The 24,644-nt window shown below is 52.6% G+C and overlaps 9 protein-coding genes across 9 annotated transcripts; 3 read left to right on the top strand and 6 right to left on the bottom strand.

Moving 5' to 3' along the window:
* The first annotated feature begins 1,425 nt into the window (after positions 1-1,425).
* Positions 1,426-2,279, top strand: K460DRAFT_60736 (uncharacterized protein). Its single transcript, XM_040938558.1, has one exon. It carries the CDS (start codon positions 1,793-1,795, stop codon positions 2,135-2,137), a length of 345 nt encoding a protein of 114 aa, XP_040790126.1. The 5' UTR covers positions 1,426-1,792; the 3' UTR covers positions 2,138-2,279.
* A 34-nt stretch (positions 2,280-2,313) lies between these two features.
* Positions 2,314-7,426, bottom strand: K460DRAFT_392893 (uncharacterized protein). Its single transcript, XM_040935912.1, has 3 exons — positions 6,926-7,426; positions 5,009-6,874; positions 2,314-4,955 (listed from the first exon to the last, which is right to left on the bottom strand). The coding sequence occupies exons 1-3, from the start codon at positions 7,286-7,288 to the stop codon at positions 2,691-2,693; spliced, it is 4,494 nt and encodes a 1,497-aa protein (XP_040790127.1). The 5' UTR covers positions 7,289-7,426; the 3' UTR covers positions 2,314-2,690.
* Positions 7,427-7,750: 324 nt separating this feature from the next.
* On the top strand, positions 7,751-10,976 carry K460DRAFT_281540 (uncharacterized protein; the record flags this gene model as incomplete). The annotated part of the gene is made up of 2 exons (XM_040928498.1): positions 7,751-7,777; positions 7,827-10,976. 2 exons carry the CDS (start codon positions 7,751-7,753, stop codon positions 10,974-10,976), a joined length of 3,177 nt encoding a protein of 1,058 aa, XP_040790128.1.
* Positions 10,977-11,374: 398 nt separating this feature from the next.
* On the bottom strand, positions 11,375-12,050 carry K460DRAFT_363633 (uncharacterized protein). Its single transcript, XM_040932855.1, has one exon. The coding sequence runs from the start codon at positions 11,739-11,741 to the stop codon at positions 11,571-11,573; it is 171 nt and encodes a 56-aa protein (XP_040790129.1). The 5' UTR covers positions 11,742-12,050; the 3' UTR covers positions 11,375-11,570.
* Positions 11,801-13,634, bottom strand: K460DRAFT_60845 (Emopamil-binding protein). The gene is made up of 3 exons (XM_040938559.1): positions 12,646-13,634; positions 12,413-12,482; positions 11,801-12,050 (listed from the first exon to the last, which is right to left on the bottom strand). Exons 1-3 carry the CDS (start codon positions 13,250-13,252, stop codon positions 11,909-11,911), a joined length of 819 nt encoding a protein of 272 aa, XP_040790130.1. The 5' UTR covers positions 13,253-13,634; the 3' UTR covers positions 11,801-11,908.
* On the top strand, positions 13,467-14,071 carry K460DRAFT_402914 (uncharacterized protein; the record flags this gene model as incomplete). The annotated part of the gene is made up of 2 exons (XM_040936570.1): positions 13,467-13,643; positions 13,745-14,071. The coding sequence occupies 2 exons, from the start codon at positions 13,467-13,469 to the stop codon at positions 14,069-14,071; spliced, it is 504 nt and encodes a 167-aa protein (XP_040790131.1).
* A 319-nt stretch (positions 14,072-14,390) lies between these two features.
* On the bottom strand, positions 14,391-16,647 carry K460DRAFT_332716 (carbohydrate-binding module family 21 protein; the record flags this gene model as incomplete). The annotated part of the gene is made up of 2 exons (XM_040930853.1): positions 14,391-14,735; positions 14,800-16,647. The coding sequence occupies 2 exons, from the start codon at positions 16,645-16,647 to the stop codon at positions 14,391-14,393; spliced, it is 2,193 nt and encodes a 730-aa protein (XP_040790132.1).
* Positions 16,648-18,191: 1,544 nt separating this feature from the next.
* Positions 18,192-19,179, bottom strand: K460DRAFT_60471 (uncharacterized protein). The gene has a single exon (XM_040938557.1). It carries the CDS (start codon positions 18,820-18,822, stop codon positions 18,253-18,255), a length of 570 nt encoding a protein of 189 aa, XP_040790133.1. The 5' UTR covers positions 18,823-19,179; the 3' UTR covers positions 18,192-18,252.
* Positions 19,180-22,708: 3,529 nt separating this feature from the next.
* On the bottom strand, positions 22,709-23,513 carry K460DRAFT_352691 (uncharacterized protein; the record flags this gene model as incomplete). The annotated part of the gene is made up of 2 exons (XM_040931668.1): positions 22,709-23,083; positions 23,268-23,513. 2 exons carry the CDS (start codon positions 23,511-23,513, stop codon positions 22,709-22,711), a joined length of 621 nt encoding a protein of 206 aa, XP_040790134.1.
* Between the last annotated feature and the right edge of the window lie 1,131 nt (positions 23,514-24,644).

Raw genomic sequence — 24,644 nt, forward strand, 5'->3', positions numbered from 1 at the left:
AATCACAGCCGCAGAAGGCTTTAGTCGCACCGATACAGGAAACACTACTGCCTTTAAAGGACGGAACACTATTTGGCATGTTTGGAACCTTCGCACCACCCGAGATAAACTTGGACGAACAACCTACCTGAACGAAATAGCCTAGCAACAGCCTGTTTTGGTATAGGTGCTGTCCGGAATCCTTGGCACTGGGTGAGTTCGCAAGATAGGCGAGCAATATTATCTATTGCGTTGAAACCCATTATTTTGTCTGTTAACTCTGTTGACGCAGCTGGCAAGGCTACGAAACTTTTGAATTGTACCTGCGCCCTGATATCTATCGAACTATCTATACATAGCCTTATGCTTCAAGTTATGTGGTTGCGAAGCACGGAGATTGGGCAGTCAGACTGGAGGGCTTCGTATTATCTCGAATCCTCCTCGTATTAATCAATTTTACTTGTGTTATTACGAGCCCTATTGCCCCCACATATGAGAGCTGCGAAGCAACGGAGACCACCCACAACGTAAACCATACAACCTGTGCCCACTCCCAGACTTTTGCTCTTTGTGTAAGACAACCTTTAATTCACGAGAGAAAATTATCTCCTAGTGGTAGTAAATAGCCGAAGCATGGGAGCTTTGCCTATTTCTGAAAGAATCTGTTGCGATGGCCCCTCCTTGCTTCGGAATCAAAGACTGCAGTACAATTTCCACATTTCATCGCCGCAATGGGACAATGCTTCTTCTCGCGATTCAATGACCATCTTAGAAGTTACAGATCTTTTCATTCCTGTTACCCAAAATAATCCTACCATTTCATTATCTCGGTCTCTCGACGCGTTCCTCTATCATTCGATGTACTTCCTCGAGATGATCAAGCACTACAATGCCCGTACCCCGAGGAGGACTTGTCGAAGCACCTACTGGTGATCTCTGTCTTGGTCTCTAGACCAGGAGCAAAACCACTCACATTTACCAATACCCGGTGTTTAGTATAGGGCGTTCATAGCCGCTGCGGGCGTAACTGCGTTCGTCGTCTCGCTGATTCACTCAGTGAGATGGAGGGGACAAATATCTAGTGCTAGTAAGACTGCCACTCTAGATCGAGAGACCGAATTCTCTCCTCATTCATTTTACTAGCCCCTTCTTCAGCCGGGGAATTAAACTTCACTTTTAAGCAAGGTTTCACGCCACAAACGCCACATATTTTATTAGGCATCGCCTTCCCGAGACAGATCGGCGCGCAGGGCTGAACTATGCACTTTCTGGCTGTTGTGTCGTCTGATGAAACGATAGGAGTTGAATCTGATTGGGCTATTAGACCTTACGCATATGTCATCCCTTAGGCTTGCAGATATCTACGCTCGGCCATCTATCTCTAATGACAGGTCCATGAATTCAAGTGTCGAGCAGTTCTCTTTGTTGACTGTATTAATTTAGTTAACTTATGTGACTATTGACGGATACTTCATTACATTCGTGGGCCCAGTGCATGAAAAAAAGCCCTCTGCCTGCAACGACAAGCCCATTCAATTAGTTCCAAAATGTTCGCGCATCTTTTCGCCCTCCTATACCTCGTCTTTACTATACCCTACCAGCTTTCGCATACTTGACCCCAGCGATTAAGCGCCAAACATCCATCAATTACCTCAGAATCGAAGACTTCTGTGTCAACGCCCTCTACATAATCTGCCCGGGTAACGGATACTGCTGTCCAAAAAGGGGCGATGGCCTGGACAGCCAATGCGCGCCTGGCGACCCAACTCGTTGCGTATTGCGAGCGCAAGGATATATAGAGATTGTTTCGGCTATGGACTTTAAGGGTCATATCAAGTTAGTCGCGGCATTGGTCCGTGGAATTAATGCGGCGGTTTCGAGTGAGGCGGGAAGGATTACAGGCGCGAAGACGAGTACAAGGACAACTGCAAGCACAACAGCCCAAGCCTCGAGTATTGCCGCAGGAGCGAGCATTGCGACAAGCGTGAGCGTAGGGGCGGACAGTGCTTCGGAGACGACGCCGACTGCGCGACTTGGGACGTCATCGGCGGCGGCTTCTGCGCAGGCTACCTCGAGCTCAATCGGCGCAGCTAGTCTGCTAACTCGAAATAAGGATATCCTCGTTGGAGGTGTAGCTGCCGTCATGTTTCTGCTTTAAGTCGGATCTTCAATGGTGATTAGCAAGTACATGGTTCTTATGATGCATCCTAGGATCCGTCGTCAATTCATTGAGAAGGCGACATTAGGGTGAAGCGTTAGTAGAGCGGATGATGACTGTTACGAATGGACGCCATCGTGTCTACTGTGAGGGATTCAGGAGAATAGAAAAATTTAAGAGCCATTCATATATTTTGTATATCCTACACTCACTCAACCCTACTGCCCTTGCCTAAGTGCTGATTATGTGGTAGAAGATCGTCTCATATAAGAAGATAGGAAGCCCACAACTGTGCAGCGTGGAATCAAAGGTATCATATAAGCATCTGAACAAAAAGCGAGTTCAACAAGCGCATAACCACAGAAAGAAGCCCTTGAGTGAAACCACCCATTACCGGAGGAGACGCCTAGCTAAACATTCCTCGAATAATACAGTGCGCGCAACTGTGCCCCGTGGAGCGCCCACCGGCGAACCATAGGATGTGAATGTGGACTAAGACAGAGGGTACGCGTATGAAGCGTCGAAGCGCAAAGTGAGATAATTGTAGGTTCGCTCAGCTTCGAGTGCGCCCACTGCGTCGAACAGACCCGGCATGGTTGACAGCAGGGCTCGACGAGGACGTTCCTGCGGTGCCGTTCAACTTCGCTTTGCCCCTTGCCGTACTCTTCTTCGCAGCCTTGGCTAGGGTGGTTTCCTTGACTGGCTCAGCAGCTTTGCGTTTCTGATCGACGTGAACTCCGTTGGGTTTTCGTCCAATTTTACCCTTTGCTACCTTCTTGGCTGGCTCAGGCTCTGGTGATGCCTCCTCATCCGAAAGTTCGGATTCTTGTGCTTCGACTTCAGGGTCCTCCTCGGCTTCACCCTCCGGATCTGCCATTTCAATATCTTCCTTTGGAGCAGGTGTGGGCTTCTCACCCGTATCGGATGCCTCGACGTCCTCTTCAAGGTCCTGCTGAGCGCCAGGTCCAGTATCTTCTTCATCGCTAGATTCCTCCACGTAGCTCTTGTGAACCGTACTATGTCGACCGCTCTTCCTTTGCGGTTCCCTCGAAGGAGCGGCCTGCTCATCAATATCACTCTCAAATTCGTCACCACCCGTCCTCCGCTTCTTCTTCGGTGTCTTCATCGGTCGCTCTGTCTTGACCTTCTTTTCCTTGATTGGTCTATCGGTCTTCGCCTTCTTGCGCGGCTTCTCGACGCCATCTATAACCTTTCGCTTTTTGCTTCGAATGGCTTTGCGAACAAGAGAATCAAGTTCCTCGACGAGGTCCTCATTAATCCATGTCTTCTTTGCAATTTCCTGCGCCCGCTCGTGGCTCTCCAGAGGCCGAAAGATACCAGAAGGCAATTTCATCTTCCCAGGCCATGATTGCATAGTCCAGCCATTTTGTTCTTCCCATGCGCGAATGAGTGCTTGGGCTAGGTCTGACAAGACGTATAGATTTTCATCAGCTTGGCGTGATGGCTCGATACCTTCTGCGACGCCTTTTACGCGTTGGGCGACGTGAAAGATGAGTGACAAGTTTTCCTCGGTAGCCACGCACTTCAGATAGTACAGTATGTATTCCGACATGAGCTTCAAGGTCTCATCTTCCCTGTCAAAGTCGGGATGATGGGCCAGTAGACTAAGTAGCCGCGCAAATACGGTTTCTAGAACGGTCTCCTTCCGTGCTGCGAAAGCAGCGCGCCGCGAGCGAATCCAGGTCATGGTGCTGTTCTTGATGTTCTTCTCCGGTTCGTGTGCGAGGAAGAAGAGAATAGCATAGAAGCGGGCTGGAAGCCGGCCTTGACCGAGGTATTTCATCAGCTTGTCGGCGAAGCCCTTGCGGACCTGCGGGCAGACATCATGCGTAACCAAAGCCAACTGGATGAAGTCTGCGGGTGTCAAGAAGCTGTCCAGGCGTTTGTTGCAAGACAGCTTGAGCAAAGAGTTAGCTGCAAGGAGCCGCTGACGGGATTTGTGTCCTGGAGGAGTGCTGTTATCGTCCGATCCTTCGCCATTGTCCCTGACGAGGCGGTGCAGCAAAGCGTAGGTGTCCTCTACAGCTTCATTCAAAGGCGCCTCAGAGGGTAGGGAGCGCAGGCGGTTCACGAGTATTTTGACCGCCCATGCCCTGCCTTGGATGTCTTGGTCTGGCACTTCCATCCACTGCGCGTCAGCTTCGGCAGTGGCAGTATGTGGCTGCTGAAGGACTTTCTGGATGGCAACTTCGACGATTACATCCATATCATCCTCACACTCTGGCTGAGCTAACAGAACTAGTTGGCTGAGCGCGGCTAGCTTGGTGAGCCAGTGATCACCATTATATGTGAAAGACTTGATACTCTTCGCAAGAATCTCCTTGGCGTGCATCTCCTTCTTGTTGTCACTGTTCATAATAATAGTGATCGCATGCTTCGCGGCTTGTGGCGGCGTGCCATAGAGCGCAAAATCCAGGAAGCTTTGAACCAATTTACGACTGTCCTTTGCGTTCATCGGGATATCTGTTGGAAATTTCTTCGCAAATGCAGCGCATGCCTTGAGGTCGTCCACGGCACCAGGGGGGTTTGGTGATGTTGCTGTGGGTGCCTCATGCTCGAGCGTCCTGCAGAGATCCTTGACGTGGGTAGAGAATACTTTGGGATGCTTTGTGGATATTTCTTTCAAAAGTTCATGCGCAGTAGCGCCTAGACCTTTGTCGTCGGTCCGAGAGAATTCGATGACGGCGGGGACATGGCTTTTGTTATAGCAAAGTAAGCTGGCCCGATACAGGAGTGGGGTCAAGGTTTCGAGCAGAGAAGGGCCGGGCCCACCCTCAAACCGTTTTGTCAATTCTTTCTAAGCTTTGTTAGCGGGTTCACAAGGACAAGGGCAAGTACATCAGGTCTTACAATTGATCTAAACACCCGTCGATAGTCGCTCGTAGGGTCCATACAAAACCGAATTAGTGTATAAGCCCGGCGGTCGTGAGCCTTCGCAAATTTCCAGAGATCATCTATGACACGTGTGGGGTCCGGGAGTAACTTCGCATAGTAGGCAATGAGTCTTTCAAGCTTTGTCTTGACATCTTTCTCGCCCTTGTCAATAACACCACCGTTATAATCTTCACAGTATTTCAGGAAGTGTTCCATGCACATGGCAGCCGGGCCTTGACTGCCCTGTTTCGCGAAGAATACCTTCTTCGCCTTGTCTTCCAGGCCGTTAACGAGCACAAGTTGCCTTTCTACTCGAATCTTGTCCAAGTGTGCCTCCGTGTACCCTTGGTCGCCGTTCGTCTGGCTATCCTTCACTATCTGCGAGTTTCCACTTGCGGCTGCTTTCGCCTTCATTGGTGGATAGCCGAGCGGCAGCAGAGAGGTGTATAGCGCTAGGTCGACCTGAACATTGATTTCTAGATCATTAACATAGCACGCTTCGAAAATGCGTGTCGGTATTGGTCCAAGCAGATTCTTAATGGTGTCGTCCCCTTCTGCAATGGCGCCGGCGGCGACACCCCAAATCTTACCGAGAAGACTCATGGCCGTGGAATGAATAACGTTCCTCTTGTCTTTGACTCTGTCTGCAAGGTTGGAAAGGATTGATCCCGATTCAGACATGCTGCCGTTGCTGCCTAATTTGCTAACAATGTCGTTGAACTCGAAGTGCTCAACGGCTTTGACTGCCGCCAACCGCACTTTGTCGTCACTGTCAATGAGACACTCTGCAAAAGACTTCAGTAGTTTTTGCTCCTCTTCAGGGTCAAGCCCAATCCCGCCGGCCGATGTCATAAGTATGCGGCCTACGCCGGTAGTCCATGAAGCTCGTATGATAGCTGATTTGTCGTTTTTGCGCTGCAGGAAAGCGTGATATGCGACGGGGTATTGAGTAGGAAATGAGTTGATGGAAGCAGGCGTAGTAAGAAAATCGAAAGGTTGCGTAGACTCAAGGCGCGATAAACTTTGTGAAGGATATGCTACTGGGTCCAGCTCAGGCAGCGGGGGCGGGCCAGCCGCACCAATACCGGATATCATATCGCCAAACGTCTCGGTCGCGAGCTGACGAAGCTGCACGCTCTCTGTACCAAGTTCATCCTGCAGATGCGGAATGATCTCTTGGAGGACGCCGGGACAGCATTTCCATAGTTCTCGAAGCAGCCTGTGGGCTTTGTTCGCCTCGTCAATGTCCTCGTCAGAGGGACCTTTGGGACCTTCGTCTTCGTCATCCCGCGCATGTTTTTTAAATGAGCCACCCGAGTTGGTGAAGTCGACGATGACTGAGCTGAAGTAGTTGCCAATTAAGCGCGCCATCTTCTCCGGAAACGCATTGCAGATGTTCTTGGCCATATTGTATGCAGGCGGCGCCTCCTTGCGGCGGAGGGTTGTTTGCTTTGCATCTAGCTGTGCGCTCTTCTTGCCCTTTGCAGAGCCTCCTAGTGTTATCGGATCTGCCCATAGAAATTGGGCAACTACGACATCGACCACATCATGTGTCACTGCCGGCGCTTCGTCGATAATGTTGGACAGAACCTCGGTCATGTTGTGTTCCACGTTCTTGTTCAGCTCCTCGCCACTTTCGCTCTTTGACGGTCCGGACAGCACATCGAAGCACGTAGTGAAAAGGGCGGACGTGAGTTGGTCCGAGCCAGGAATCTCGTTGATGAGAAGGATGCTCTTCCATTCCGAGAGCGATCGAAGCACGTACATGTGCTGGCTGTTGTACGGGTGTGAGGGGTCAGAGAGGAGGGGCATCATCTTGAGAATGATGACTGAGAAGATCTCCTGTTGTGGCTGTTAGTACATTTTCAACGCGCACTGCAGTGTGTGGCATACCTTGAGCTTAGATCCTGGGTATGGCGCATCAGGTGCGAACAGCTTGAGCATGTCGACTATGCAGCAGATTGTCCATGCGCGAACTCCATTATCCTTGTGCTGCAACAGGCTCTGATGCGCCAGTTCCTGCGCGACTGGCATGAGCGAATCCCGATGTGCCTCCTCTTGACTTATGGTCCGTAGCTCATCTAACAGCGCCTTCAATCGCGTCAAGAGATCGCCAACGCCAATCTGCTTTCCCGGCCGTCCCACGAGCGGCTGTTTAAACTTTAGCTTCTTGAAGCCATCCTGCCCTTGTTCTTGCTCCTCCTCTTCCGCAACTTCAGTCGCAGCAGCGGCGCTCCGCCGACTTCGAGGCGCCATATCGCGTGGCTGCGCGTCCAAATCAGTCTATTGCAATCGCAGGTGTATGTAGTTGAGTACCGCGTGAGGTGCGAGCGTAGAGGGACAATCACTGCCTTGGATTGCGGTAGAGTCGAAGGACGACGCGGTGATGATGCGTTGCCTCGAGGGGAAGTTGCAGCTACTTTCCTAACAGTGACGCGCTAGCCAACCATCGGACGCGACTTCCGCATGGCTCGTGCTTCCCTTCCTACTTCATCGCCGGCACCCCCAATCACTCAGCATTCACTAGACCTGCTTCGCCTTGGCTTCACCTTCTACTTTGGGGATATCCATTAGTATCGACCGGTGTCTCACAGCCACCTCCCATGGAAACGTAGCTCGGAAGAAGAGCTTTTCGCCTGTGTTTGAAAAGTATCCACATCTTGCGAACTTCTTCATGTCCGTGACTCCCCTAAAAGGTTTCGGACAGACGAATCCAAGATGGAGAGACAGCAGACCTTTCAGCGAGTACGTAGTTGTGGCCCTACTACTAATCTTCTACTAACACATATATTAGTTGAAACAGCCATGTATCCAGCTGCTGCAGGTTACCGCCAGACTCGCACAGAATCCGGGCGCTAGGAAGGACCTAATTCAGGCGCTTACGAACTTGCTCAGCACCCTCCAGACGATCACTACCACACCAGATCTGCTGGATGCAAAATTGACCGAATATACTTTTGTTCCAATCTCTCAGGTCCTTAGGATCTCACGACAAGTGCCCGTACGTGCACTAGAACTGTGTCTCGAATGTATCTCGGTTCTTCTATGCGCCGGCTGGGGAGGAGGTCTCGACCCTGCTCTGTCTGGCCAGCTCCTCATCCTCTTTACATTCCTGGCAAAACCCTCTTCAGCAGAAAATGGCATCGCTGGGACTTCAGAGGAACTTCAGTCATTGGCCTTCCAATGCATGGCTGAGCTCATGACTGAAGTGTCTCGCACGAATCAGGGCCAACAAGTCATGACTGCTACAGCCAACATACCAGCTCTGGGCGAGGCCGTTCTCATCATGCTTGACGGTCTAACGGACAGCAGTTCCAACAGTGTCAAATTCCGGGCTACTACAGCGCTTAAAGCCCTCAACGCTGCATTAGCAGACGATGACGCTTTAGCAAGCTTTCTTCCCAAGATAGTCTCGTCTCTTACTAAGGTGTTGACCCCAAGTAGTAGTAATCGGCCAGGTTTTCGGGTCGTCGAGCAGAGCTTGGGGCTACTTTCTTCGCTGCTGTTACGCCTACTCAGCGATCGGAAAACCAAGCATCTACCCGAAAAAGCACCTCCAGAGCAGCTCGCGAAAAGTCCTACAGTAACGCGCTCCGCCCCATGGCTGCAAGCGACAGCATCTCAGATGAAGATCGCTCTCGCAAACGTCTTCAAGCTTCGAGATCATGACAAATTAGAGGTTCGACAGGCACTCCTGCGATTGTGTCTTTGCATCATACAGGACTGCCGAAAATCGCTCTCTAACTGTACGAGCATGGCTATTGAAACGATCATCAGCCTTGTTGGCCATGAAGGCTCCCAAGACACAATTGAGAACCAGCTCAAAGTGTTGTTATCCACAGATCATAACCTCGCAGACCTTTTGCGCGAAAGCCTTCATGGCTGGATCATGGCCCTTCCCCGGCTGATGCAGTCGAAAGATGACCGTAGCCGACGTCGAATTATTCATCAAGTTTCGGTCACGCTACGATTATTTGAGCAAGACCCGACCACTCTCGGCGATAGATTGGCTGATAGTCTTCGTGATGGTGTCTCTACGGTTCTATGTGATTCGAAGGGGCTAGAAGAAATCGTCGAAAAGACGTCGGAGACATTGACAGATCGAGCCTTGGTGCTAGACTCAACAATATCCTCGTCCTTCGAACCGCTCAAGCTACGTTTCAAGGGTCAAGACGATGTCATCGCGGAATTCAAGCTTCTATTAAATGAGATCGCGAGATCGGACTCCGCATTGGCGGTGGCACAAGAGCTTACAAAGTCGATCGATGTTGGAACACTGGAATCACAACTAGCCAGTTTTTGGGTTTCCGTCAACCTGATCAGAGATCTCACAACGAACAACCCGTCCTTCGATGACTTTATCGACATGGGAACGCCGAATTTGCGGGAAGAAACATTAGATGCCCTATACTCCCACTCGTTGACGATTCTCAATCAACAAGAGTCGAGTATAGATATGCCCTGGCACTTTTATGCGCTAGCCCTCGAGACAGTAGCATTACAGGCAACGCGGTACAAAGCAGGATTTCGTCCAGAGCTGAGCGAAGTTCTATACCCAGTTTTACATCATCTCGGAAGCTCGAATGTTGCACTTAGGGAGCATGCATTGACCTGCCTAAACATAATCGCAGAGACTTTGGGGTATTCTAACGCTGGCCTGCTCGTTGTTGCCAATGTTGACTATATCGTCAACGCTGTTGGGTTAAAGCTTGCCATTGGAGATGTCTCACCCCAGGCTCCTCAAGTTCTATTGATGATGATGCGACTCTGCGGACCATCTTTGTTGCCGTATCTGGATGATCTTGTGGGAAGCATATTTGACGCGCTAGAGAGATATCATGGGTATCCCAAACTTGCGGAGCTCTTATTCTCCGTTTTGAAAGGTATGGCGGAAGAGGGTGTGAAGGCACCACAGCTGGCTCTAACTGCAGCCAACGAGGATGAGCCAGGCCATGGCCGCAAGAAACTGGTCTCTATGGGGGATGTCGTCGAGGCGTTGAGAAGCATGGAAGCAGACTCACTCAAAAGCACAGAGGAAATGGAGGAGTGGTCCACAGAGCCCTTCCCTGAAAAGCCGTGGAAAGCTGCTACCACTGCAGAGAATGAAGAGCGGAGTGATAGAGTGGCCGAAGAGGAACCTACAACTGATACTCAACCGGCAGAACTTCCGCCTCCCGCCCCAAGAACTTTCGATATCCTGCTCAAGATCTCCGGACTCACACAGCACTACCTGACGACAAACTCGCCAAGCCTTCGAAACTCGCTTCTGTCTCTTCTCAGAACCACGATTCCTGCACTCGCAAAGCATGAGAATTCTTTCCTGCCCCTCATCAACACCCTCTGGCCTGTCTTGCTACCTCGCTTACAGGATCCAGAGGGATACATTGTGTCCAATACGTTGGATATAGTGGCCCTAATGTGCGAGTACGCCGGCGACTTCATGAGGACGCGCGTTGAGGATGCTTGGGACATTATCAGAAAAGTTTATCGACGCACCAAGCACCAAACAGACAGTCGCAGCAAAGGCGGCAGTCTCATCTCTACATCCCTCAGCATTTCAACAATTGAGACTAGCATGACCAAACTCTCCATGGACTCTGCTCCGACTCGTGATCTGTTCCGGCCGGAGTTATACGTTGATGCGCCTACACGCATGGTTTGGAAGAGCTTTGTTGATCTGTTGAGCGCAATTGCTAAACACGTCACGGTCCGAGAAGAGCGGTTTGATGAGTTGCTGGACATGCTGGATCCGGTTCTGGAGAGGAGCGATGTGCGTCAGGCCCTCGAGCAATGCAACGCAGATGCAGTCTGGTTGCGGTTGTACAAGAAGATCAAGCGAAATTCGTTACAAAAGAGCAGTGGCTCTCGCCTTTCGGACGACACGTTCACATCGACTAGAAAAGTGCCTGTTGGTAGGCCTCATTGGCAATTTGTGCGGCTTTGAGTCTACCTCCAGACCTAGCAAGCGCGATCGGTGATGGCGATCACTTTTAGCAAGTGATATCAGCAGTGAAGCCGCTTTCATTGACCAGAAAGAGTCAAAGTGCAGTGAGGTGTCGCGTTGGTATCCTAGCTCGGATACAGGCCTAAACGCCTGCTTTGTCACGCGCACCAACTTCATGTCAACGCATTCTCTCTAAATTACCTACATTTTTCGGCAAATATGAGATCTCTACTGTCAAAGTAATGACTACGAGACACGATGAGGAGACGCGCAAGGCTCTTGTGAGTATCAGCATCGCCATCAGTCTAAACTGGCAAACCCTCCGCCTCCGATAAGCAAGCAGCTGGCTTGAACACGCAACAATCATTCAAGCGGCACATTTGAAGGGAGAGAGAGCCATGCCATTAAGAGGGGCGGAAAGACGACGAGGTTGGGTCGCATTCCCCGACACTTCACATCGCGCTTGGGCTTCCATGATATCGACGCTTTCTGTCTTCAGTGGATCGCACAGACTCGGACTGTTGGCCATTGAGGTACACTCGAGCACACACAATGAAGTGACACAACCACTACTACTCATAACACGGTTCCCAGCTACTTCGTCGCTCCTGTCCCGGAAGCACACTGCCAACATCTTACCATACCATGCCATCTGTTACAGGAGAGTGGCGGGGGTGCATCGGCCTCGTCTGTGCACGCAGGGAACTGAATTCTAAAACCCTCTGGCATGTCCACGTTGAGAGAAGTAATCGTAACTCTGTACATGTTTTAAGCAGCAATCAAGCCTCTAAAATAAGTCTTATCAATCAACTCCAGAAACTTCCGCGCTTATATGCGTGCAAATTATGCTTTTGCCATGTCGAACCCTTTCCACCCCTCTATGTTTCCCTCTTACACACGAAGGTAGTATGCTGATCTAGGTGCTGACGCGATCAATCATCCTTTTTGAGATAATTGACAAGGTCGACCATTTCGGCCTGCGACATCGCGGAGCTCATGGCTTGGTATGCTTCCCACAAGATCCAGACGGGGAAGACGATCCAGAGGCCGTTGAAGAAGACGAGGTAGAGCCAGCTAGTAATTGATCAGTTAGTCAAAAAATCATGCTCTGCTGCAGTTATGAAGGCGATGTGGTTGTGAGGTTGTGAGGTTGTGCGAAGGGTGGAAAGTGAGGCAGAGGTGCCGAACGTGGTCGAGAAATGAGAAGTGGGTCCGCGGGAGATACCCGCCAGCGCATATGCAGGGACAACGCATTCTCGATTCCAGGAACGCCCACAGTCAACAAACGTGTGACGAGTGAGGAGGTAGAGATGCATGGCAGCGCGGAATCCAGGCGCTGCAATTAGCCAACGCGGTTACCGGAACCTAGTGTGGCAAGCACTAGGTAGGAAGACACGTCGACCAGGGAATAGCGTCCAATGAAATAGACCACTTACAGATACATCCAATTCGACGTGTCGAGGTTCGGGCTGCCTGTTACCCATTCAGGGGCGAAAGTCATCCAGCCTATGTAGCGGTGAACGACGTGTCAGCCCTGTACTCGAACAACACAACACAACGCCACTCATAGTAACCACGGACCCACATAACGCCTCACAAACACCTTATACAAGCCTCCACCCCCTCGGCAAACTCCACTTCTTTGTGATAAAGCATTGGAATGACTCACCTCCATATATCTCCGCCGTAGCCAGCACGACCATCCAAAAGTACTTTTTCAATATGCCCTTCCGCTCCTCTTTGGTGAGTTGATAGCAGATCCAGCACGCCAGCGGGCCGGCTACAAACACGGTCAAAATCTCCAGACAGACGACAGTCAGATCGACGCCTCCCCACCGCTTGTCCGCCTTTGCGTATTCCTGCCACAACCTGCTCAGCGGACTCGTCCCATAATTGGCCCCGTACAACAAGTCCTCCCTTCCAAGCCAGTATACATCGGGCGGCGTAAAGAGGGTGATGTGCGGATGTTTCCTGCTCGCGGCCGAGAAGGACGTGGGCAGCGAGTACGTGACGAAGAAGCAGTTCCAGAGGAAGGAGCCTTCGAAGACGAAGTGGATAAGCGCGTCGAACAGGTGCCAGATGAATAAGATGCGTATCTTCAACGATGCCGTGGAGGGCAGGACCTTGAGCGAAGTGGCATACGCGCTGCCAAGGAGTGCAAGCACAGCGAACAGTGAAATCACCGTCGTGGCATCGATTTCGGGGCCTGAGCGAGGGACGGGCGGTGCGAGGTGCGGAGGAACGGCTTTTGCCTTTTCGCTGCCCCAGAAGGACATTGTTGCAAGTGGACGCCGACGCAAGAAATGCGGGGGGTTGGACTAGTCCTCCAAGTCGGCGGAGAAATTGGACCGAGGGATATCGTGAAGGAAGACACACACACAACACACACGCGCTTGTGCGGGATGAAGTTGGAGTTGCAAGACTCAGGGTCCCATGGTCAGGCCAATCATCAGCTGTCCGGCGCTCGGATCCAAGGCTAGCTGTCTGAAAATGGCAGGCGGTCAGCGGTGCAAGGGCAGCTACGACCCCGGCATTGGGCAGAACAGGTCACATGGCCACGAATCTCACGATCCAGACCGCTTCGGCTTCACCATTGGTGCAAATTGGCGGGAGTTTACATGCTCACGAGGTACCTTTTTGGTGGGGCACAATAAAATGAAGGCTGAGGTAGGCCATAATTCTGTTGCATTGCTGGTGGTATATAATAGGGCCTGCTGATGCACCCTCGAGGACGCCTCCCCCATCTCTGACTTGATAACCTCGGACAGCGTCGCATACGAATACACACGATACGGAGCGAACAGAAACAAAACGGCGACCGACGATTAGGAACCACTGGTAACATCAACATGCTCGCATTGCTGCATCTCCTACTACCTATGTACGCAGGGTCCATCGAACGAGCCGTAGAAATGAGGGAAACCGCTACAAAATGCACATGGAAAATCAAACGCTTTTTGCAGACCAACAGCCCGGAAGCGACTGGCAACAAACGCCGGAATCAGAGTGGGACGCTCAAAGGATGGAGCATTACAACCAATCTATGGTCGGTGGAAGAGGATAGGAAGAGACAGAGAGACCGAGGAACTCCGTAATCGAGCTGACAAAAACTCCGGTTGAAAAATAAGACATGCAAGAAGGCCATCCTGGAAAAATGCCGCAAAAGAGCCGTCCTGGAATATGCAGGAAAAGCGATAGTCTTGGAAGAAGACCGCAAGAAAAAAAACTTCAGCTGCTGGGTTCACAACAACGTTTCGTACCGTAATGAAGGAGACTCGTGAGCGCTCAGTCGCCAGAGAACCGGCAACATTCGCTCCACGCATCATGATCAGTCAGGTCGTAAGCGCATCTCGTGTCCAAGAAGATTCGTTACGCGTAAGAAGAATTACCGCCACAAGTGTAGGTAAGACGATATTAGACGCATGCTGTCGGGGTGTGGCTGCGCTCGTAGAACATGCCACCTCCCAGCTTGTATCCATGCTGGTACTGAGAGGTCATATGGTCCTCGGGACCAGTCCCAGTAACGGGGCCGGGTGAGTTTGAGCGGGATAAGAAAGGGGAAGCGCTCCGGGAATACATCATATCGTTGGCGCCATCGACCAAGAGAGGCATGGCAGGGGAAGGGGGGCTGCTAGTGGCAGATGACTGGTTGCTCCCAGAGCTGTTGTTCATCATGTAATCCATGGCTCCGTCGCTTTGCACGTTCGAGGTCGCAGGTGTAGCAGCGAGCGGAGAAATTTTGCCGGTAGGTGTGCCAAACTGGATGCGTATTAGTGTCCGTCTAGGCCATTTTACCGACCGGGTGCTGAGGTTGGGAACGTACAAAACAAAACTTCTGGATTAACTCGTTATACTCGGCAGACTGTAGGCCGGGCTTCTCAAGCGACAGGGAGTCGGGCCGCGTACCAGGGACAGGCGTACCAGCCGTGGTGCGTGCCTTGGGAGCGGGAGCTGGGTGGTCAAAGTAGCCTTTCTTGCCCACGTCTGAGGTGTTGACCTTGAGTCCACTGCGTTCGCCAAGGGTGGTTTGGGCAGTAGACAACGCAGCCGTGAGTGAAGCCCCGAAGTCGTAGCGCGAGGCAAAAGCCTGAGCAACCTGCGAGGTGCGAGGTGCCTGATCCGGGAAAAGGCTTCCACGCTTACTCCTGGGCTTGAGCTTGATCGATGAATTGGGTGAGTCGCCGTGGATAATGCCACGACCGCTGCCAAACTGGAACTTGTTCTCAAACTCATGACCAAAGTCATCGTCGATCGAAGCAGCTGGCATAGAACGCGGCCGGGCTGCAAGAGGTGAGTGTCTGCTGCGGGGAATCGCGCCGAGGCCACTGTTCGAGCGCTTGCTCTCACGCGGCTTGACCTTCTTCAAGAAGTCGACCTGGTAGTTCATTGAGTTGTTGTTATCCCAGAACTCTTGGCCGTTGACTGTATACCGAACGCACAGTAGCAACGTCTTCGATTCCAGGTTGGCTTGGTCAGCCAACTTGATGTTGAAGTTGAAGCGGTCGTAGCCGTCCTCCTTTTGCTTCTTGCGAACATCGTGATTGAACTCGGCAACCACCTCCGACGTGGTCTTCCAGTAGTCGAGCGTGAAGCGAGCTACAACGTACTTGTGGAACGAGATGTTGGCGCACGCAATGTTGCCAACCAACGTCTGGTTATCAGAGGCAAGGAAGATGCGCTCTACGCGGACTGGTGCACTTTGCCGCTCATGCGTATCGGTTGTCGGGAAGTTGGTGAGCTTGATCTCCCACTCGGGTGTCTTTGTGCGGGAGTCCTCACTGAAAGGATACTCGGTCTCACTGTCGTAAGTCTCGACTGGTGACGAGCCTGCACTGACAGCAATCGGTCTGTCAACCATGAGAAAGTGGCGGACCTGTTCGATGTCCTCGTTGAAGTGCACCGCTTTCGAGTAAGTTGGCGTACCAGGCATGCTCGAGGGTCGTCGGCGCGACGGAGGCCTGAGAGCAGGCTTTACCAGCTCACCCGACTTCTTGCGCAGTAGCGGCGGTTTTATCCGCAACTCGTCATCCTCGGCATCGCTGCCATCGGATGAGCTAATGACTGGGTCTGTGATGAGAGGGTGGATCATGTGTTGGGAGAGGGTAATCTCGCTTGACGAGCGCGAGTGGGAAATCTTGCGAGCCTCTGCGGAAAGTGAGCGTGCAGCCGTCATGGGAAGCGTCGTGCTCTTGGGCGTAGAGTTGGCTTCGACTCGTTGCGGCGAAGGCATCCGTTTGACATTGATGTGCTGCAGCGCTTCTTGCAGCTCCTGTAGGTTGCCAATGTTACGGCCACGCTCGTCGTCGTCGGATTCAGGAGGAGTCGTGATCGCACCTGGAGGAATCAGAAGATGGTTCACAGCGAGAGGAGACGGGCGGAGGCTACCATTTTTGGAGTGGCCACGGGCGCGGCTGGTGTCGGCCATCATGAGTACGCTACCGTTTGTCATTTGGCCATTTGCAGCCGTGTTGTTGTCGACACTTGAAAGCGAAGGCGAACGCCGGGACTTGTGCAGATAGGACGTGGACGAGACAGAGCGAGGCAGGGCTGGCCGCTGAGAGGAGGCAGGCGAAAGGGCAGTCTGGTCGATGTAGGAATGGTTGCGACTGAGAATAGGACTGCTGTTCCTCGAGGATGCGGGCGACGGATTTGAGGGCGGAGTGTAAGGCATTCGGTCGGCTTTTTGGTGGAGTTGAAAAAGCGGATCGAATGTGTGGAGTTGAGGTTTTAGGGTGCCGGGAGCATTAGAAGGGTGCTATGATGAAGTGGTGGGTCTGGGGTTGATATTAGCGAGAGTTGGTGCGAGCGAGTGACCAGGCGAGGTGAATTGATGATGCTCAGCAGCGGTGGCAACCAACATTGTGTTGGGCCGACCAAATGACTGATTTGGTGATCCCTAGCAACTTACAGAAATTAGGTGAAAGAAACGGGTGGCTAAGCCTCGTTCTGGGAAAGGGTAGCGGCGGGTTATCACAGCTAGCGAAAGCTGCAACGTTGGGTCGAGGTCGAAGTCGAGGTCTGCAGGTGTGCTGACTTGACTGAATGTGAGCAGCTTTCGAGGTTTCGAGGAACGGGGAGCGCGGTGGCTTCCGTGTGGGTTTTGCTATGCAGAAGAGGCGCTCGTATGATGGGACCCAGGCGGAAGGTACCTTGGTCGTGGTTGGCGAGGGAGCGATTAGACCGCGATGGTCGTGTGTGTGTATTGTCTCTTAACCAGCACCAGGTGGTTCACACTGCGGTCGGCCTAATAAAAGGATCTGCTGGCTGGCAATGGCCGGGAGAAAATGTTGGAGAGGAGAGGATGGGGAGGAGAGATGTGTTGAGGAGCGGTAGCGCAACAAGAGTGCAGGAAGGCGACTATTGGGGGGGAGGTGGACAAACCAGGATGGCTACCAACTACGACCAAAATCGATGGACGCCTGGCCTCGCAAGGATGGCGCACGGGGATACGAGCAGGGCTCTGCAGCACCAATGCACAAGCGAATTAATAGACTGCAGCACGATCCACCCCAACAGACCAGGATGACGACCAAGGATTTGCAGCAACCTCGCTCTCTCGACGGCGGGCGGGAGCGGAGACGAGCGAGAGAGCCTAGAGACTTTTTTTGATTATCGGAGCGGCTACTGCTGCTGCTGCTGCTGCTGGTGACAGTCGACAAGGGCGCCGACGGGCGGAGAGAGAGAGAGAGAGACGTCAAAGAGACTTGTCGGTACTTGCGGCGTGTGCCCACAGTTGGTCAGTGGCGTCAACGGGCCATTATAATTACATGGACTTTTTATCTCTTCTTTATCAGTCGACACTTCAAACAAGCCAAAGAAAGATACCGAGCGCAAGCGAAAAGCGGCCATGTCTGGCACGGCCGCCACTCGAAACGGTCAAACAGGACTCAGCAGCAACAAGCAAGCACGCAAGCAAGCAAGCAAGCAAGCAAAAGCGCCTTCACCCACGTTCCTTGGTTATTACTCTCGCACACCTATTCTCGTCGTCGACGTCTGGTCACGTATGCGTATGCTCGCTGTTCGCTCGGACGGTGCTGCCCGGGGGGCGCTCTCCACTCTTTGCCATTAACCCACATGAGCTGACCATAAAAGCCGGATGGCGCGGGGGTTTTGTCGACCAACAAGTCCCTGGCAATCAGCTCTCACATTGCTGAGGAGCGAGTCGTAAGGGCGCACAGCACAGTCTCCGCAATTTGCGAGCCGTTGCCAGGCGGTGCTTGTTGTGTGGCCACAGCCGCTCAAGCCACGCACGCCCTCGTCTAGGTCTACAGTCTATCTACAGCATGATGTCATTGTCGTTTGTGCCAGCCGTTGGACGCGCGCTGGAAACGGTGGCGTGGCTGACGACGACGTCTCGTCTTGGAGAAGAATGTGCTGGCTGGCCTCTGCCCGTTGCAAAGCACATTCGTGGTACCTGAATGCACTGATCGGGGCGATAAGGCTTTTGCGGCTTCGAGTGAGCTTCGCAGCCGCAGCCGCCCTCCGACGAGAAAAAAATACTTCCCTCTTGCGACCTCAACGAGCCTGGATCGGCGCCACGGCCTGCAGAAAGGCGGTCGGGCCTGGCCCAATCAGATGCCCGTCCTCGAGGCCGCGCTAAGCCGCATCCTAGCAGCAGTTCCGTGGCCCCTGCCCACCCGGGAAAGCGAGCCTCAACACCAGCTGCATGCAACTTCTGGTTCGCCAGCAAGTCTGAAAATTCATCATCGCCATCCATCTCTCTCCACCCAGCTCCAGCTCCACGTTCGTTCCCCGGTCGTGTGTTTGTTGTTGAGGCGGGGCAGCCTCTTGCGACACAATTCAAAAAAAAAAAAAATGTATATGCACACATGAAACTGCAGGCCATATGCTTCCAGTCCGTTCACGGCGCGTCTTGGATGCTGGCCATGATCATCATCTCGAAACACGCTCAATTGGCCATGTGCATGCGAGGCGCTTCATTCACACAAACTTCCCCGCATTCTCAACCGCAACGCCTGCTTCATTGCTGCATGCCGCTAACAGACTCGGACATGGCATCGACGCGTCGTCTACGAGGTGACCCCTCCTCCTGTATCTCTCTCTGTTCCAGAGCTGTTCGGTGCAGACGTCTCTCGTTTTGACAGCATCGTTTCGAGTTGGCCCGTTGCGCGCGCCTACCCGCAGCCGTCTGTCTGTCGTATCCCATCTCCGCCCCATGGCATGCTGAGGGGCGGGCGGGCTGCCTCCACCCGATGAATCCAATCCAACCCGTGGCTGAGTACCAATTTTACTTTCGCAACCTCAGGTGAGCGCGCTGACAGTCGAGACCCACTCACCCTCCCCTACCCACCCCCATCCTTATCACAATGGAGATTGCCATCCACATCTGTTGGGATCCGATAACCGCCAAACTCGGCTTCTCAATGCATTTCGTCTCCGAGAGGGGCATGCACTAACCGCCTCGTACAAGCAAGCTCTCTGCCTCATCCGGCCCTTTTTCAGGTGAGGCCATCTTGAATGATCTACATGCTGAAACACATCTTTTCTGGCCTTGGTTGCGACACGACCTTTTGGCCAGGCCGAGGTACCAAGGCCGGCTATGCCCCATACTCCCCAGCGTCGTGACGTGCCCCACTTCGCGTCCTGCCGTCAGAAAGTTTTTGCCGGCAGAAATCTAAGCGCGCCCTCCACTTGCACTTGGCACACCGACTGGCAATCTCTCACCGCCCGAAACCCCCATGCTGGCCGCCCGTTCTACCATCGATCCCACTCAAGCCGCCGATCCCGGCTACCTAAATCTAGCAGGGGTTCAGCCAGGAAATACGTACCGCTATGCTACATTCCGCCTTGCTCCGGCTATGCCAACTGCGAAACGACGCGGCTCACCAGCAGCATTCCTGATTCCATGGATGAGACTGTGTCAGTGTCAAGCTTGCATATCATAAATGCCGTGGCACGCCAGAGATTAGTAGAAGAGTTGCAAAGGAGCCGTGGACAATCCACTTTCGCTTCCAATCTCGATTTCGATATCGCGGAAAACATCAGTGGCCACGGGCTGGTACATGCGTAGAATAATAATACAGCCGATTGAACTCCCCCTTCCTAATCTGAGAAAAATCGGTCCGCAGCCTGTCAGCTCATCGCGTGATCGAAAATGATGGCAGCATTACGACGACATTTAGCGAGATGCAGTACAAAAGCAGGGAATCCGCGAATGGGATTTTGAAACCTTCATTCCGACGTGGATTCGCGATAACCCCCGTGTGCGCCAGAGTCATGGCAACTGGTCACGATTAACAGAGGCTCCACGCAGGAAAAGTGGTCCTCGCAGACCAACGACCTCTTCCCTCTAGACTTTGGCGTCTCGCCAGCGCACAAAACCAAAGCACGCCCAGTCGCAAGTACCATGGTTCATGGGAAGAAGCCACAGACGGATGCCCGGAACAACCAGCTTAATTGTATAATTACACATGCACGATACGCGTCGCATTCGCATCTCCACACTAATGGCAATTCCCTCCGCTAGCTCCACGGCTACTTGAATATTCCCGCTCCTGCAATCCCATCACGATGCATGATGTCAGCGACCTTTTCTTGATCGCGCGAAAGGATTTTCCTATCCCACTTTTCCATCATATCGAAGCTAGGTCACAAAGGAGGAAAGCCCTGCCAGTACAGTATGGGACACCTATGCTTACCAGCATTCTTTATTACGATACGCACACCGCTCTTTGCCAAAATTAAGGTTTTCTTGAGAGTGGTAACGCCCGAATAGCCAAGGGGTTGCACGAGTACAGACATGGTCAGAAGACTTTGTTCATTCAAGCAAGGATAGAGCCATCACGGCCGCAAATTGAACATGATCCTCCGTCCGTGCTGCCCTAAAGTCACGATCCACGATTTTGGTGAGCCGAAAAAAGCAATGAATCGACGGAGCCAACATCGAAGGACCGATATCATTAACTTTGTTCCCACCTCATCCGGTGCAGAGCTTGAGCAATGTCAACCATGGCAGACTTGGTCCCCGCTAACTCATGTCACGTACTGAGCAAGTTGACGAAGATTCCAGAATGCGAGGTCCTGGCGTACAAAGCCAGCAATGCCTGAGACCAACAACCAAAGACAGTATTTGACGAATACGGGGTCTCTACTGACCTCCACTATTCGGGGTGCGTTCCACCCTTGCCATCTTTCCGTTTACCCACTATCGCGGTCCACAGACTTCATGTTCATACAGATGGCCTTGGGCTTTTGCGTTCAGTTCCAATCAATGGACGTGGATAGATGGCCACTTTGTCCAGATATCCCCGCAATATGCTGCAGTCCATCTACGGAGCAGTGGAGACAGGCTAACATTCCTACCGATCACGTTGCGACCCCCCTCGCAAATGCATCTTCAAGGTCCACCATGTTGTGGTGTTAATGATGCATCGCAACCTAACCCCGACTTCAACTCACAGCCCACACGTACACTGACACACGTCTCACTTTCGGACCGTCTCCGTCAGCATAGCCTATCTGCGGGGGAGTGTCCGGACCAGTCGCAAATATCAAAAGTGGAGAAGCCACCAATTCAATGCCCTGCATATCTACATCCCTAAAGGCAGTCAGTCGGGACCCTGCATGGCAGGATTCTCCGTCTTCGCGGCATGAGTAGCCGTCAATCAGAATCAATGGCATCTTTACATATTCACGCTCGAGGGGGAAACCACTTTCAACACGCGCTCTCGCACATCAGACTGCTCTTCATCAAACGCAGTCTGTGGTCATTCATGCCGTGTAACAACACGCCATTTCGGGTCCGCAGCACTGGGAGATAAGGCTACCATGACAGCACATTGCACCACACCTCGTTTCTTGTAAGCAGCCAGATGATGCCTCCATCACAACGTCTGGGGAACGTCATCTGGATGCGATAATAATTGAATCCAGTCAGCGGCCTGGACCGTTCCGTCTGGGACTACTGAACGGACGAGTCGCTTCAGCACACCATCCTAGCTGTCTCTACGTTTTGGCATGACGGGTTCATCACTTCTTGTTGCCGTGCGAGCCGTGGTGTAATCTTCCAGATGGCTGCAAGGCTCTCTACACTGCATGGCAAAAGCGAAATTCGGCAACCGGCCTGTGTATATCTGCCCACAACGTGCCCAGGCGTTACGCCTGCAGGCACCCATGCTTCTGCGTCCTCAACAAAAGCGCACCCCACCAGTCGGCAGCCCTCCATCCACAAACTCACTCTATTCTACGTCGCCTAATCGGTGAGGTCTGATAACGCGGGGAGGATGCAATGGGTGCCAGGCGTGTTGGTGAAGCTGAGATTGTGTGGTATGCAGAGGGGAGTTTGAAAACGAAGTCGACCATCCGGCCGAAATAGGAAGGAGGGAGTTGCTAATGTGGACAGGGTGGTAACTTTAAGGTTTTGTCCACCTCCACGTATCCAGTTTCCCCAAGACGACTAGGGACATTCTCCAGCGTGAGGCTCAGACGTACGAGCAGTGACCATGACTTGCATGCTGCTGTGAACATCGCTTCGAGGGCCCGAAGCGAACGTTATCGCAACACTTTCCGCGTAGCCGCGCACTTCATCTCCGCTCTCTTCCGAGTAAGACGCGTACCGCGATGATACAGTTTCGCAATGTGAACACGGGCGCCAACTGCGACCACTAAAGACGCTCCGTCAACGATGACCATGCTCGACACTTGGAACAAGAAACGTTTTGACGTCGATGGCTGACTGGTTGGCTGTCGACGGCCTGTTGACTGTGGCGGCTTCACCAGGTAGTGACAAGGCCCCATGGCTGACGCGCCTCCTCGTCGGGATGACCAAGCCAGCCCTCCGACTTCGTGCCGAACTTGCAAAATGAGAAGTTCAGATAAACTTTATTGTTTTCGACTTTTAGTCGGCGGGCTTTCTCCCGTTCGCAGCACTTTATCTGCACACTGCTATATTTCGTTTCCTCTCGGTCTCTACTAGTGCGAGAGCGAGAAGGCCAGTCATTGGCTCCTCGAGTACCCACAACGTCAATCAAGGATTCCAAGTGTAAAAACACCCATGGAGCTGGAAGCGAACATGAGGGGCATTGAGGGGCAAGACAGCCGAGCGGCGCTAGTAGTACGTTGGGCCTAGCGTCCTCATCTGCACGCAGCTACGCGATGTTCTCAGCACATGTTGCAGCAATGCGCAAAATTTGTACTTGGATACGACGGCAGCAGACAAGACGCTGTTGAACCCGTTCTTTCACCACAGTATCCGGAAATGAGACCGGAAATATTCCGAGCACATGCATTCTACATTCGAGATGTGGGGTAAGGAATGCATTGTTGGCATACAGGGGGTTTGACCGTTGTTGACTCGACGTCGTCGTATGTGGCTTCGGGGCGGCGAATCCTCAACAAGCCCATTCTTCGTCCCCATCCAGCCCATGCACGCTCAAAGAAGCATGTGTATGCAGTAGTGGGCTGTCGCCTAGCCGCTTGTACCATGGGCGGCTGCATATCAGGGTCTGTTAACCCGTCCCAAGCCTCATCCAGGCATGCCGCGACTGCCAAGGAAAGAGATGGTGTTGAGGCGAACATTCGTTGGGAAAATGCACAAGGCTAACGAACGGATGGGCTATAGCTGGGCTTATATCGCGGGCCGCAGTACATCAGTCCACGGGAACGAAATGGAGTGTAAAGGGTTTCTGTGTGTCATGCATGGGGCGAAATTGATGGTTTGAAACTGTGGAAGAGAGGGATGATGCAGGTGGATGCTGGGCTTGTCCGCCTTCCCTGCTTAAAGCATGCAGCGATGACATGACTGGGGCCAGATTGCGGAGGTGGATGCTGTGGAGAACCACTTGGTGGGATGTACAACACGCGACAAAAGCTCAACGATCGAATCGACGGGGGACTCGACATCGCTTCATCGTTTGTGGAGTACAAGCCGATGACCTCCAGATACTTGATACCCCTCAGCAGGGTATGCAGTAAGCCGTCATGTTTCACGCGGTCCGCGTACGATAGCCGCTCGAGAATCCCAACGCCATGTCCGTTCTCCACTTCACCAGAGTCTGTACCCAGGCCATGGAGATCAGGGTCTCGACTCGATCCGATGTACCTAAAATCTACCATCCCAAACTCCTATGGAGAACTACAACAAGCTTCCAAGGGGAGTAGTATGTGCTCCATGACATCACCAACTTTCGAGTCTAGACTTCTCCAGTCTCTAGTCTCCACTCCACACTCGCTCGAACCCATCTTTCTCCGCCTCCCTCCCTCCATGTGCTTTGCTCCACTTTACTCCGCGACCCGACGAGAAAGTTTTTCTCTTCTTCTTTCGATCAGCAATGAACATCGTCGCGGCCAAGTCTCGGCACTACTCTGACAGAAAGTCAGCCCCCAAACTGTTGAGAGTGGGTCCTCCTTACTGTACTGTTACCTCCAACCCGCTTTCCCTTCGCACCAAGTAACGTCGTTTCTTCGCCGGTGCGTTTTGGCAATTCCATCTTCCGTTTCCGTGCCGGTGGTACTTCAAGCGCCGGGGTGGCCAGTTTGTAGATGAGCGTTATCGCCGTCCCCTCGGAACGGGGAGAGACAAGAGGTCTGGATCTCCGCTCCCCCCCTCTCTTCTCCACTGTATGTGTCGCGGAAGGGCCCGGTCTGGAACGCTCGAGCAGTGGCTTGTAGGATATCATGTGAGGAGGTGAGACGGGCTTCGTGATGGCG

The sequence above is a fragment of the Cucurbitaria berberidis genome, assembly GCF_010015615.1.
Source record: "Cucurbitaria berberidis CBS 394.84 unplaced genomic scaffold K460scaffold_2, whole genome shotgun sequence".
NCBI lineage: Eukaryota > Fungi > Ascomycota > Dothideomycetes > Pleosporales > Cucurbitariaceae > Cucurbitaria > Cucurbitaria berberidis.

Coding starts and splice junctions, on each gene's coding strand:
- K460DRAFT_60736 (XM_040938558.1), top strand. CDS start 1,793: ATGGACTTTAAGGGTCATATCAAGTTAGTCGCGGCATTGGTCCGTGGA.
- K460DRAFT_392893 (XM_040935912.1), bottom strand. CDS start 7,288: ATGGCGCCTCGAAGTCGGCGGAGCGCCGCTGCTGCGACTGAAGTTGCG. Junction 6,875..6,925: donor ACCCAGGATCTAAGCTCAAG/GTATGCCACACA, acceptor CAGCCACAACAG/GAGATCTTCTCAGTCATCAT. Junction 4,956..5,008: donor GACGGGTGTTTAGATCAATT/GTAAGACCTGAT, acceptor AACAAAGCTTAG/AAAGAATTGACAAAACGGTT.
- K460DRAFT_363633 (XM_040932855.1), bottom strand. CDS start 11,741: ATGTACAGAGTTACGATTACTTCTCTCAACGTGGACATGCCAGAGGGT.
- K460DRAFT_60845 (XM_040938559.1), bottom strand. CDS start 13,252: ATGTCCTTCTGGGGCAGCGAAAAGGCAAAAGCCGTTCCTCCGCACCTC. Junction 12,483..12,645: donor TACGGCGGAGATATATGGAG/GTGAGTCATTCC, acceptor ACCGCTACATAG/GCTGGATGACTTTCGCCCCT. Junction 12,051..12,412: donor ACGTCGAATTGGATGTATCT/GTAAGTGGTCTA, acceptor ATCAATTACTAG/CTGGCTCTACCTCGTCTTCT.
- K460DRAFT_60471 (XM_040938557.1), bottom strand. CDS start 18,822: ATGGCCTGCAGTTTCATGTGTGCATATACATTTTTTTTTTTTTTGAAT.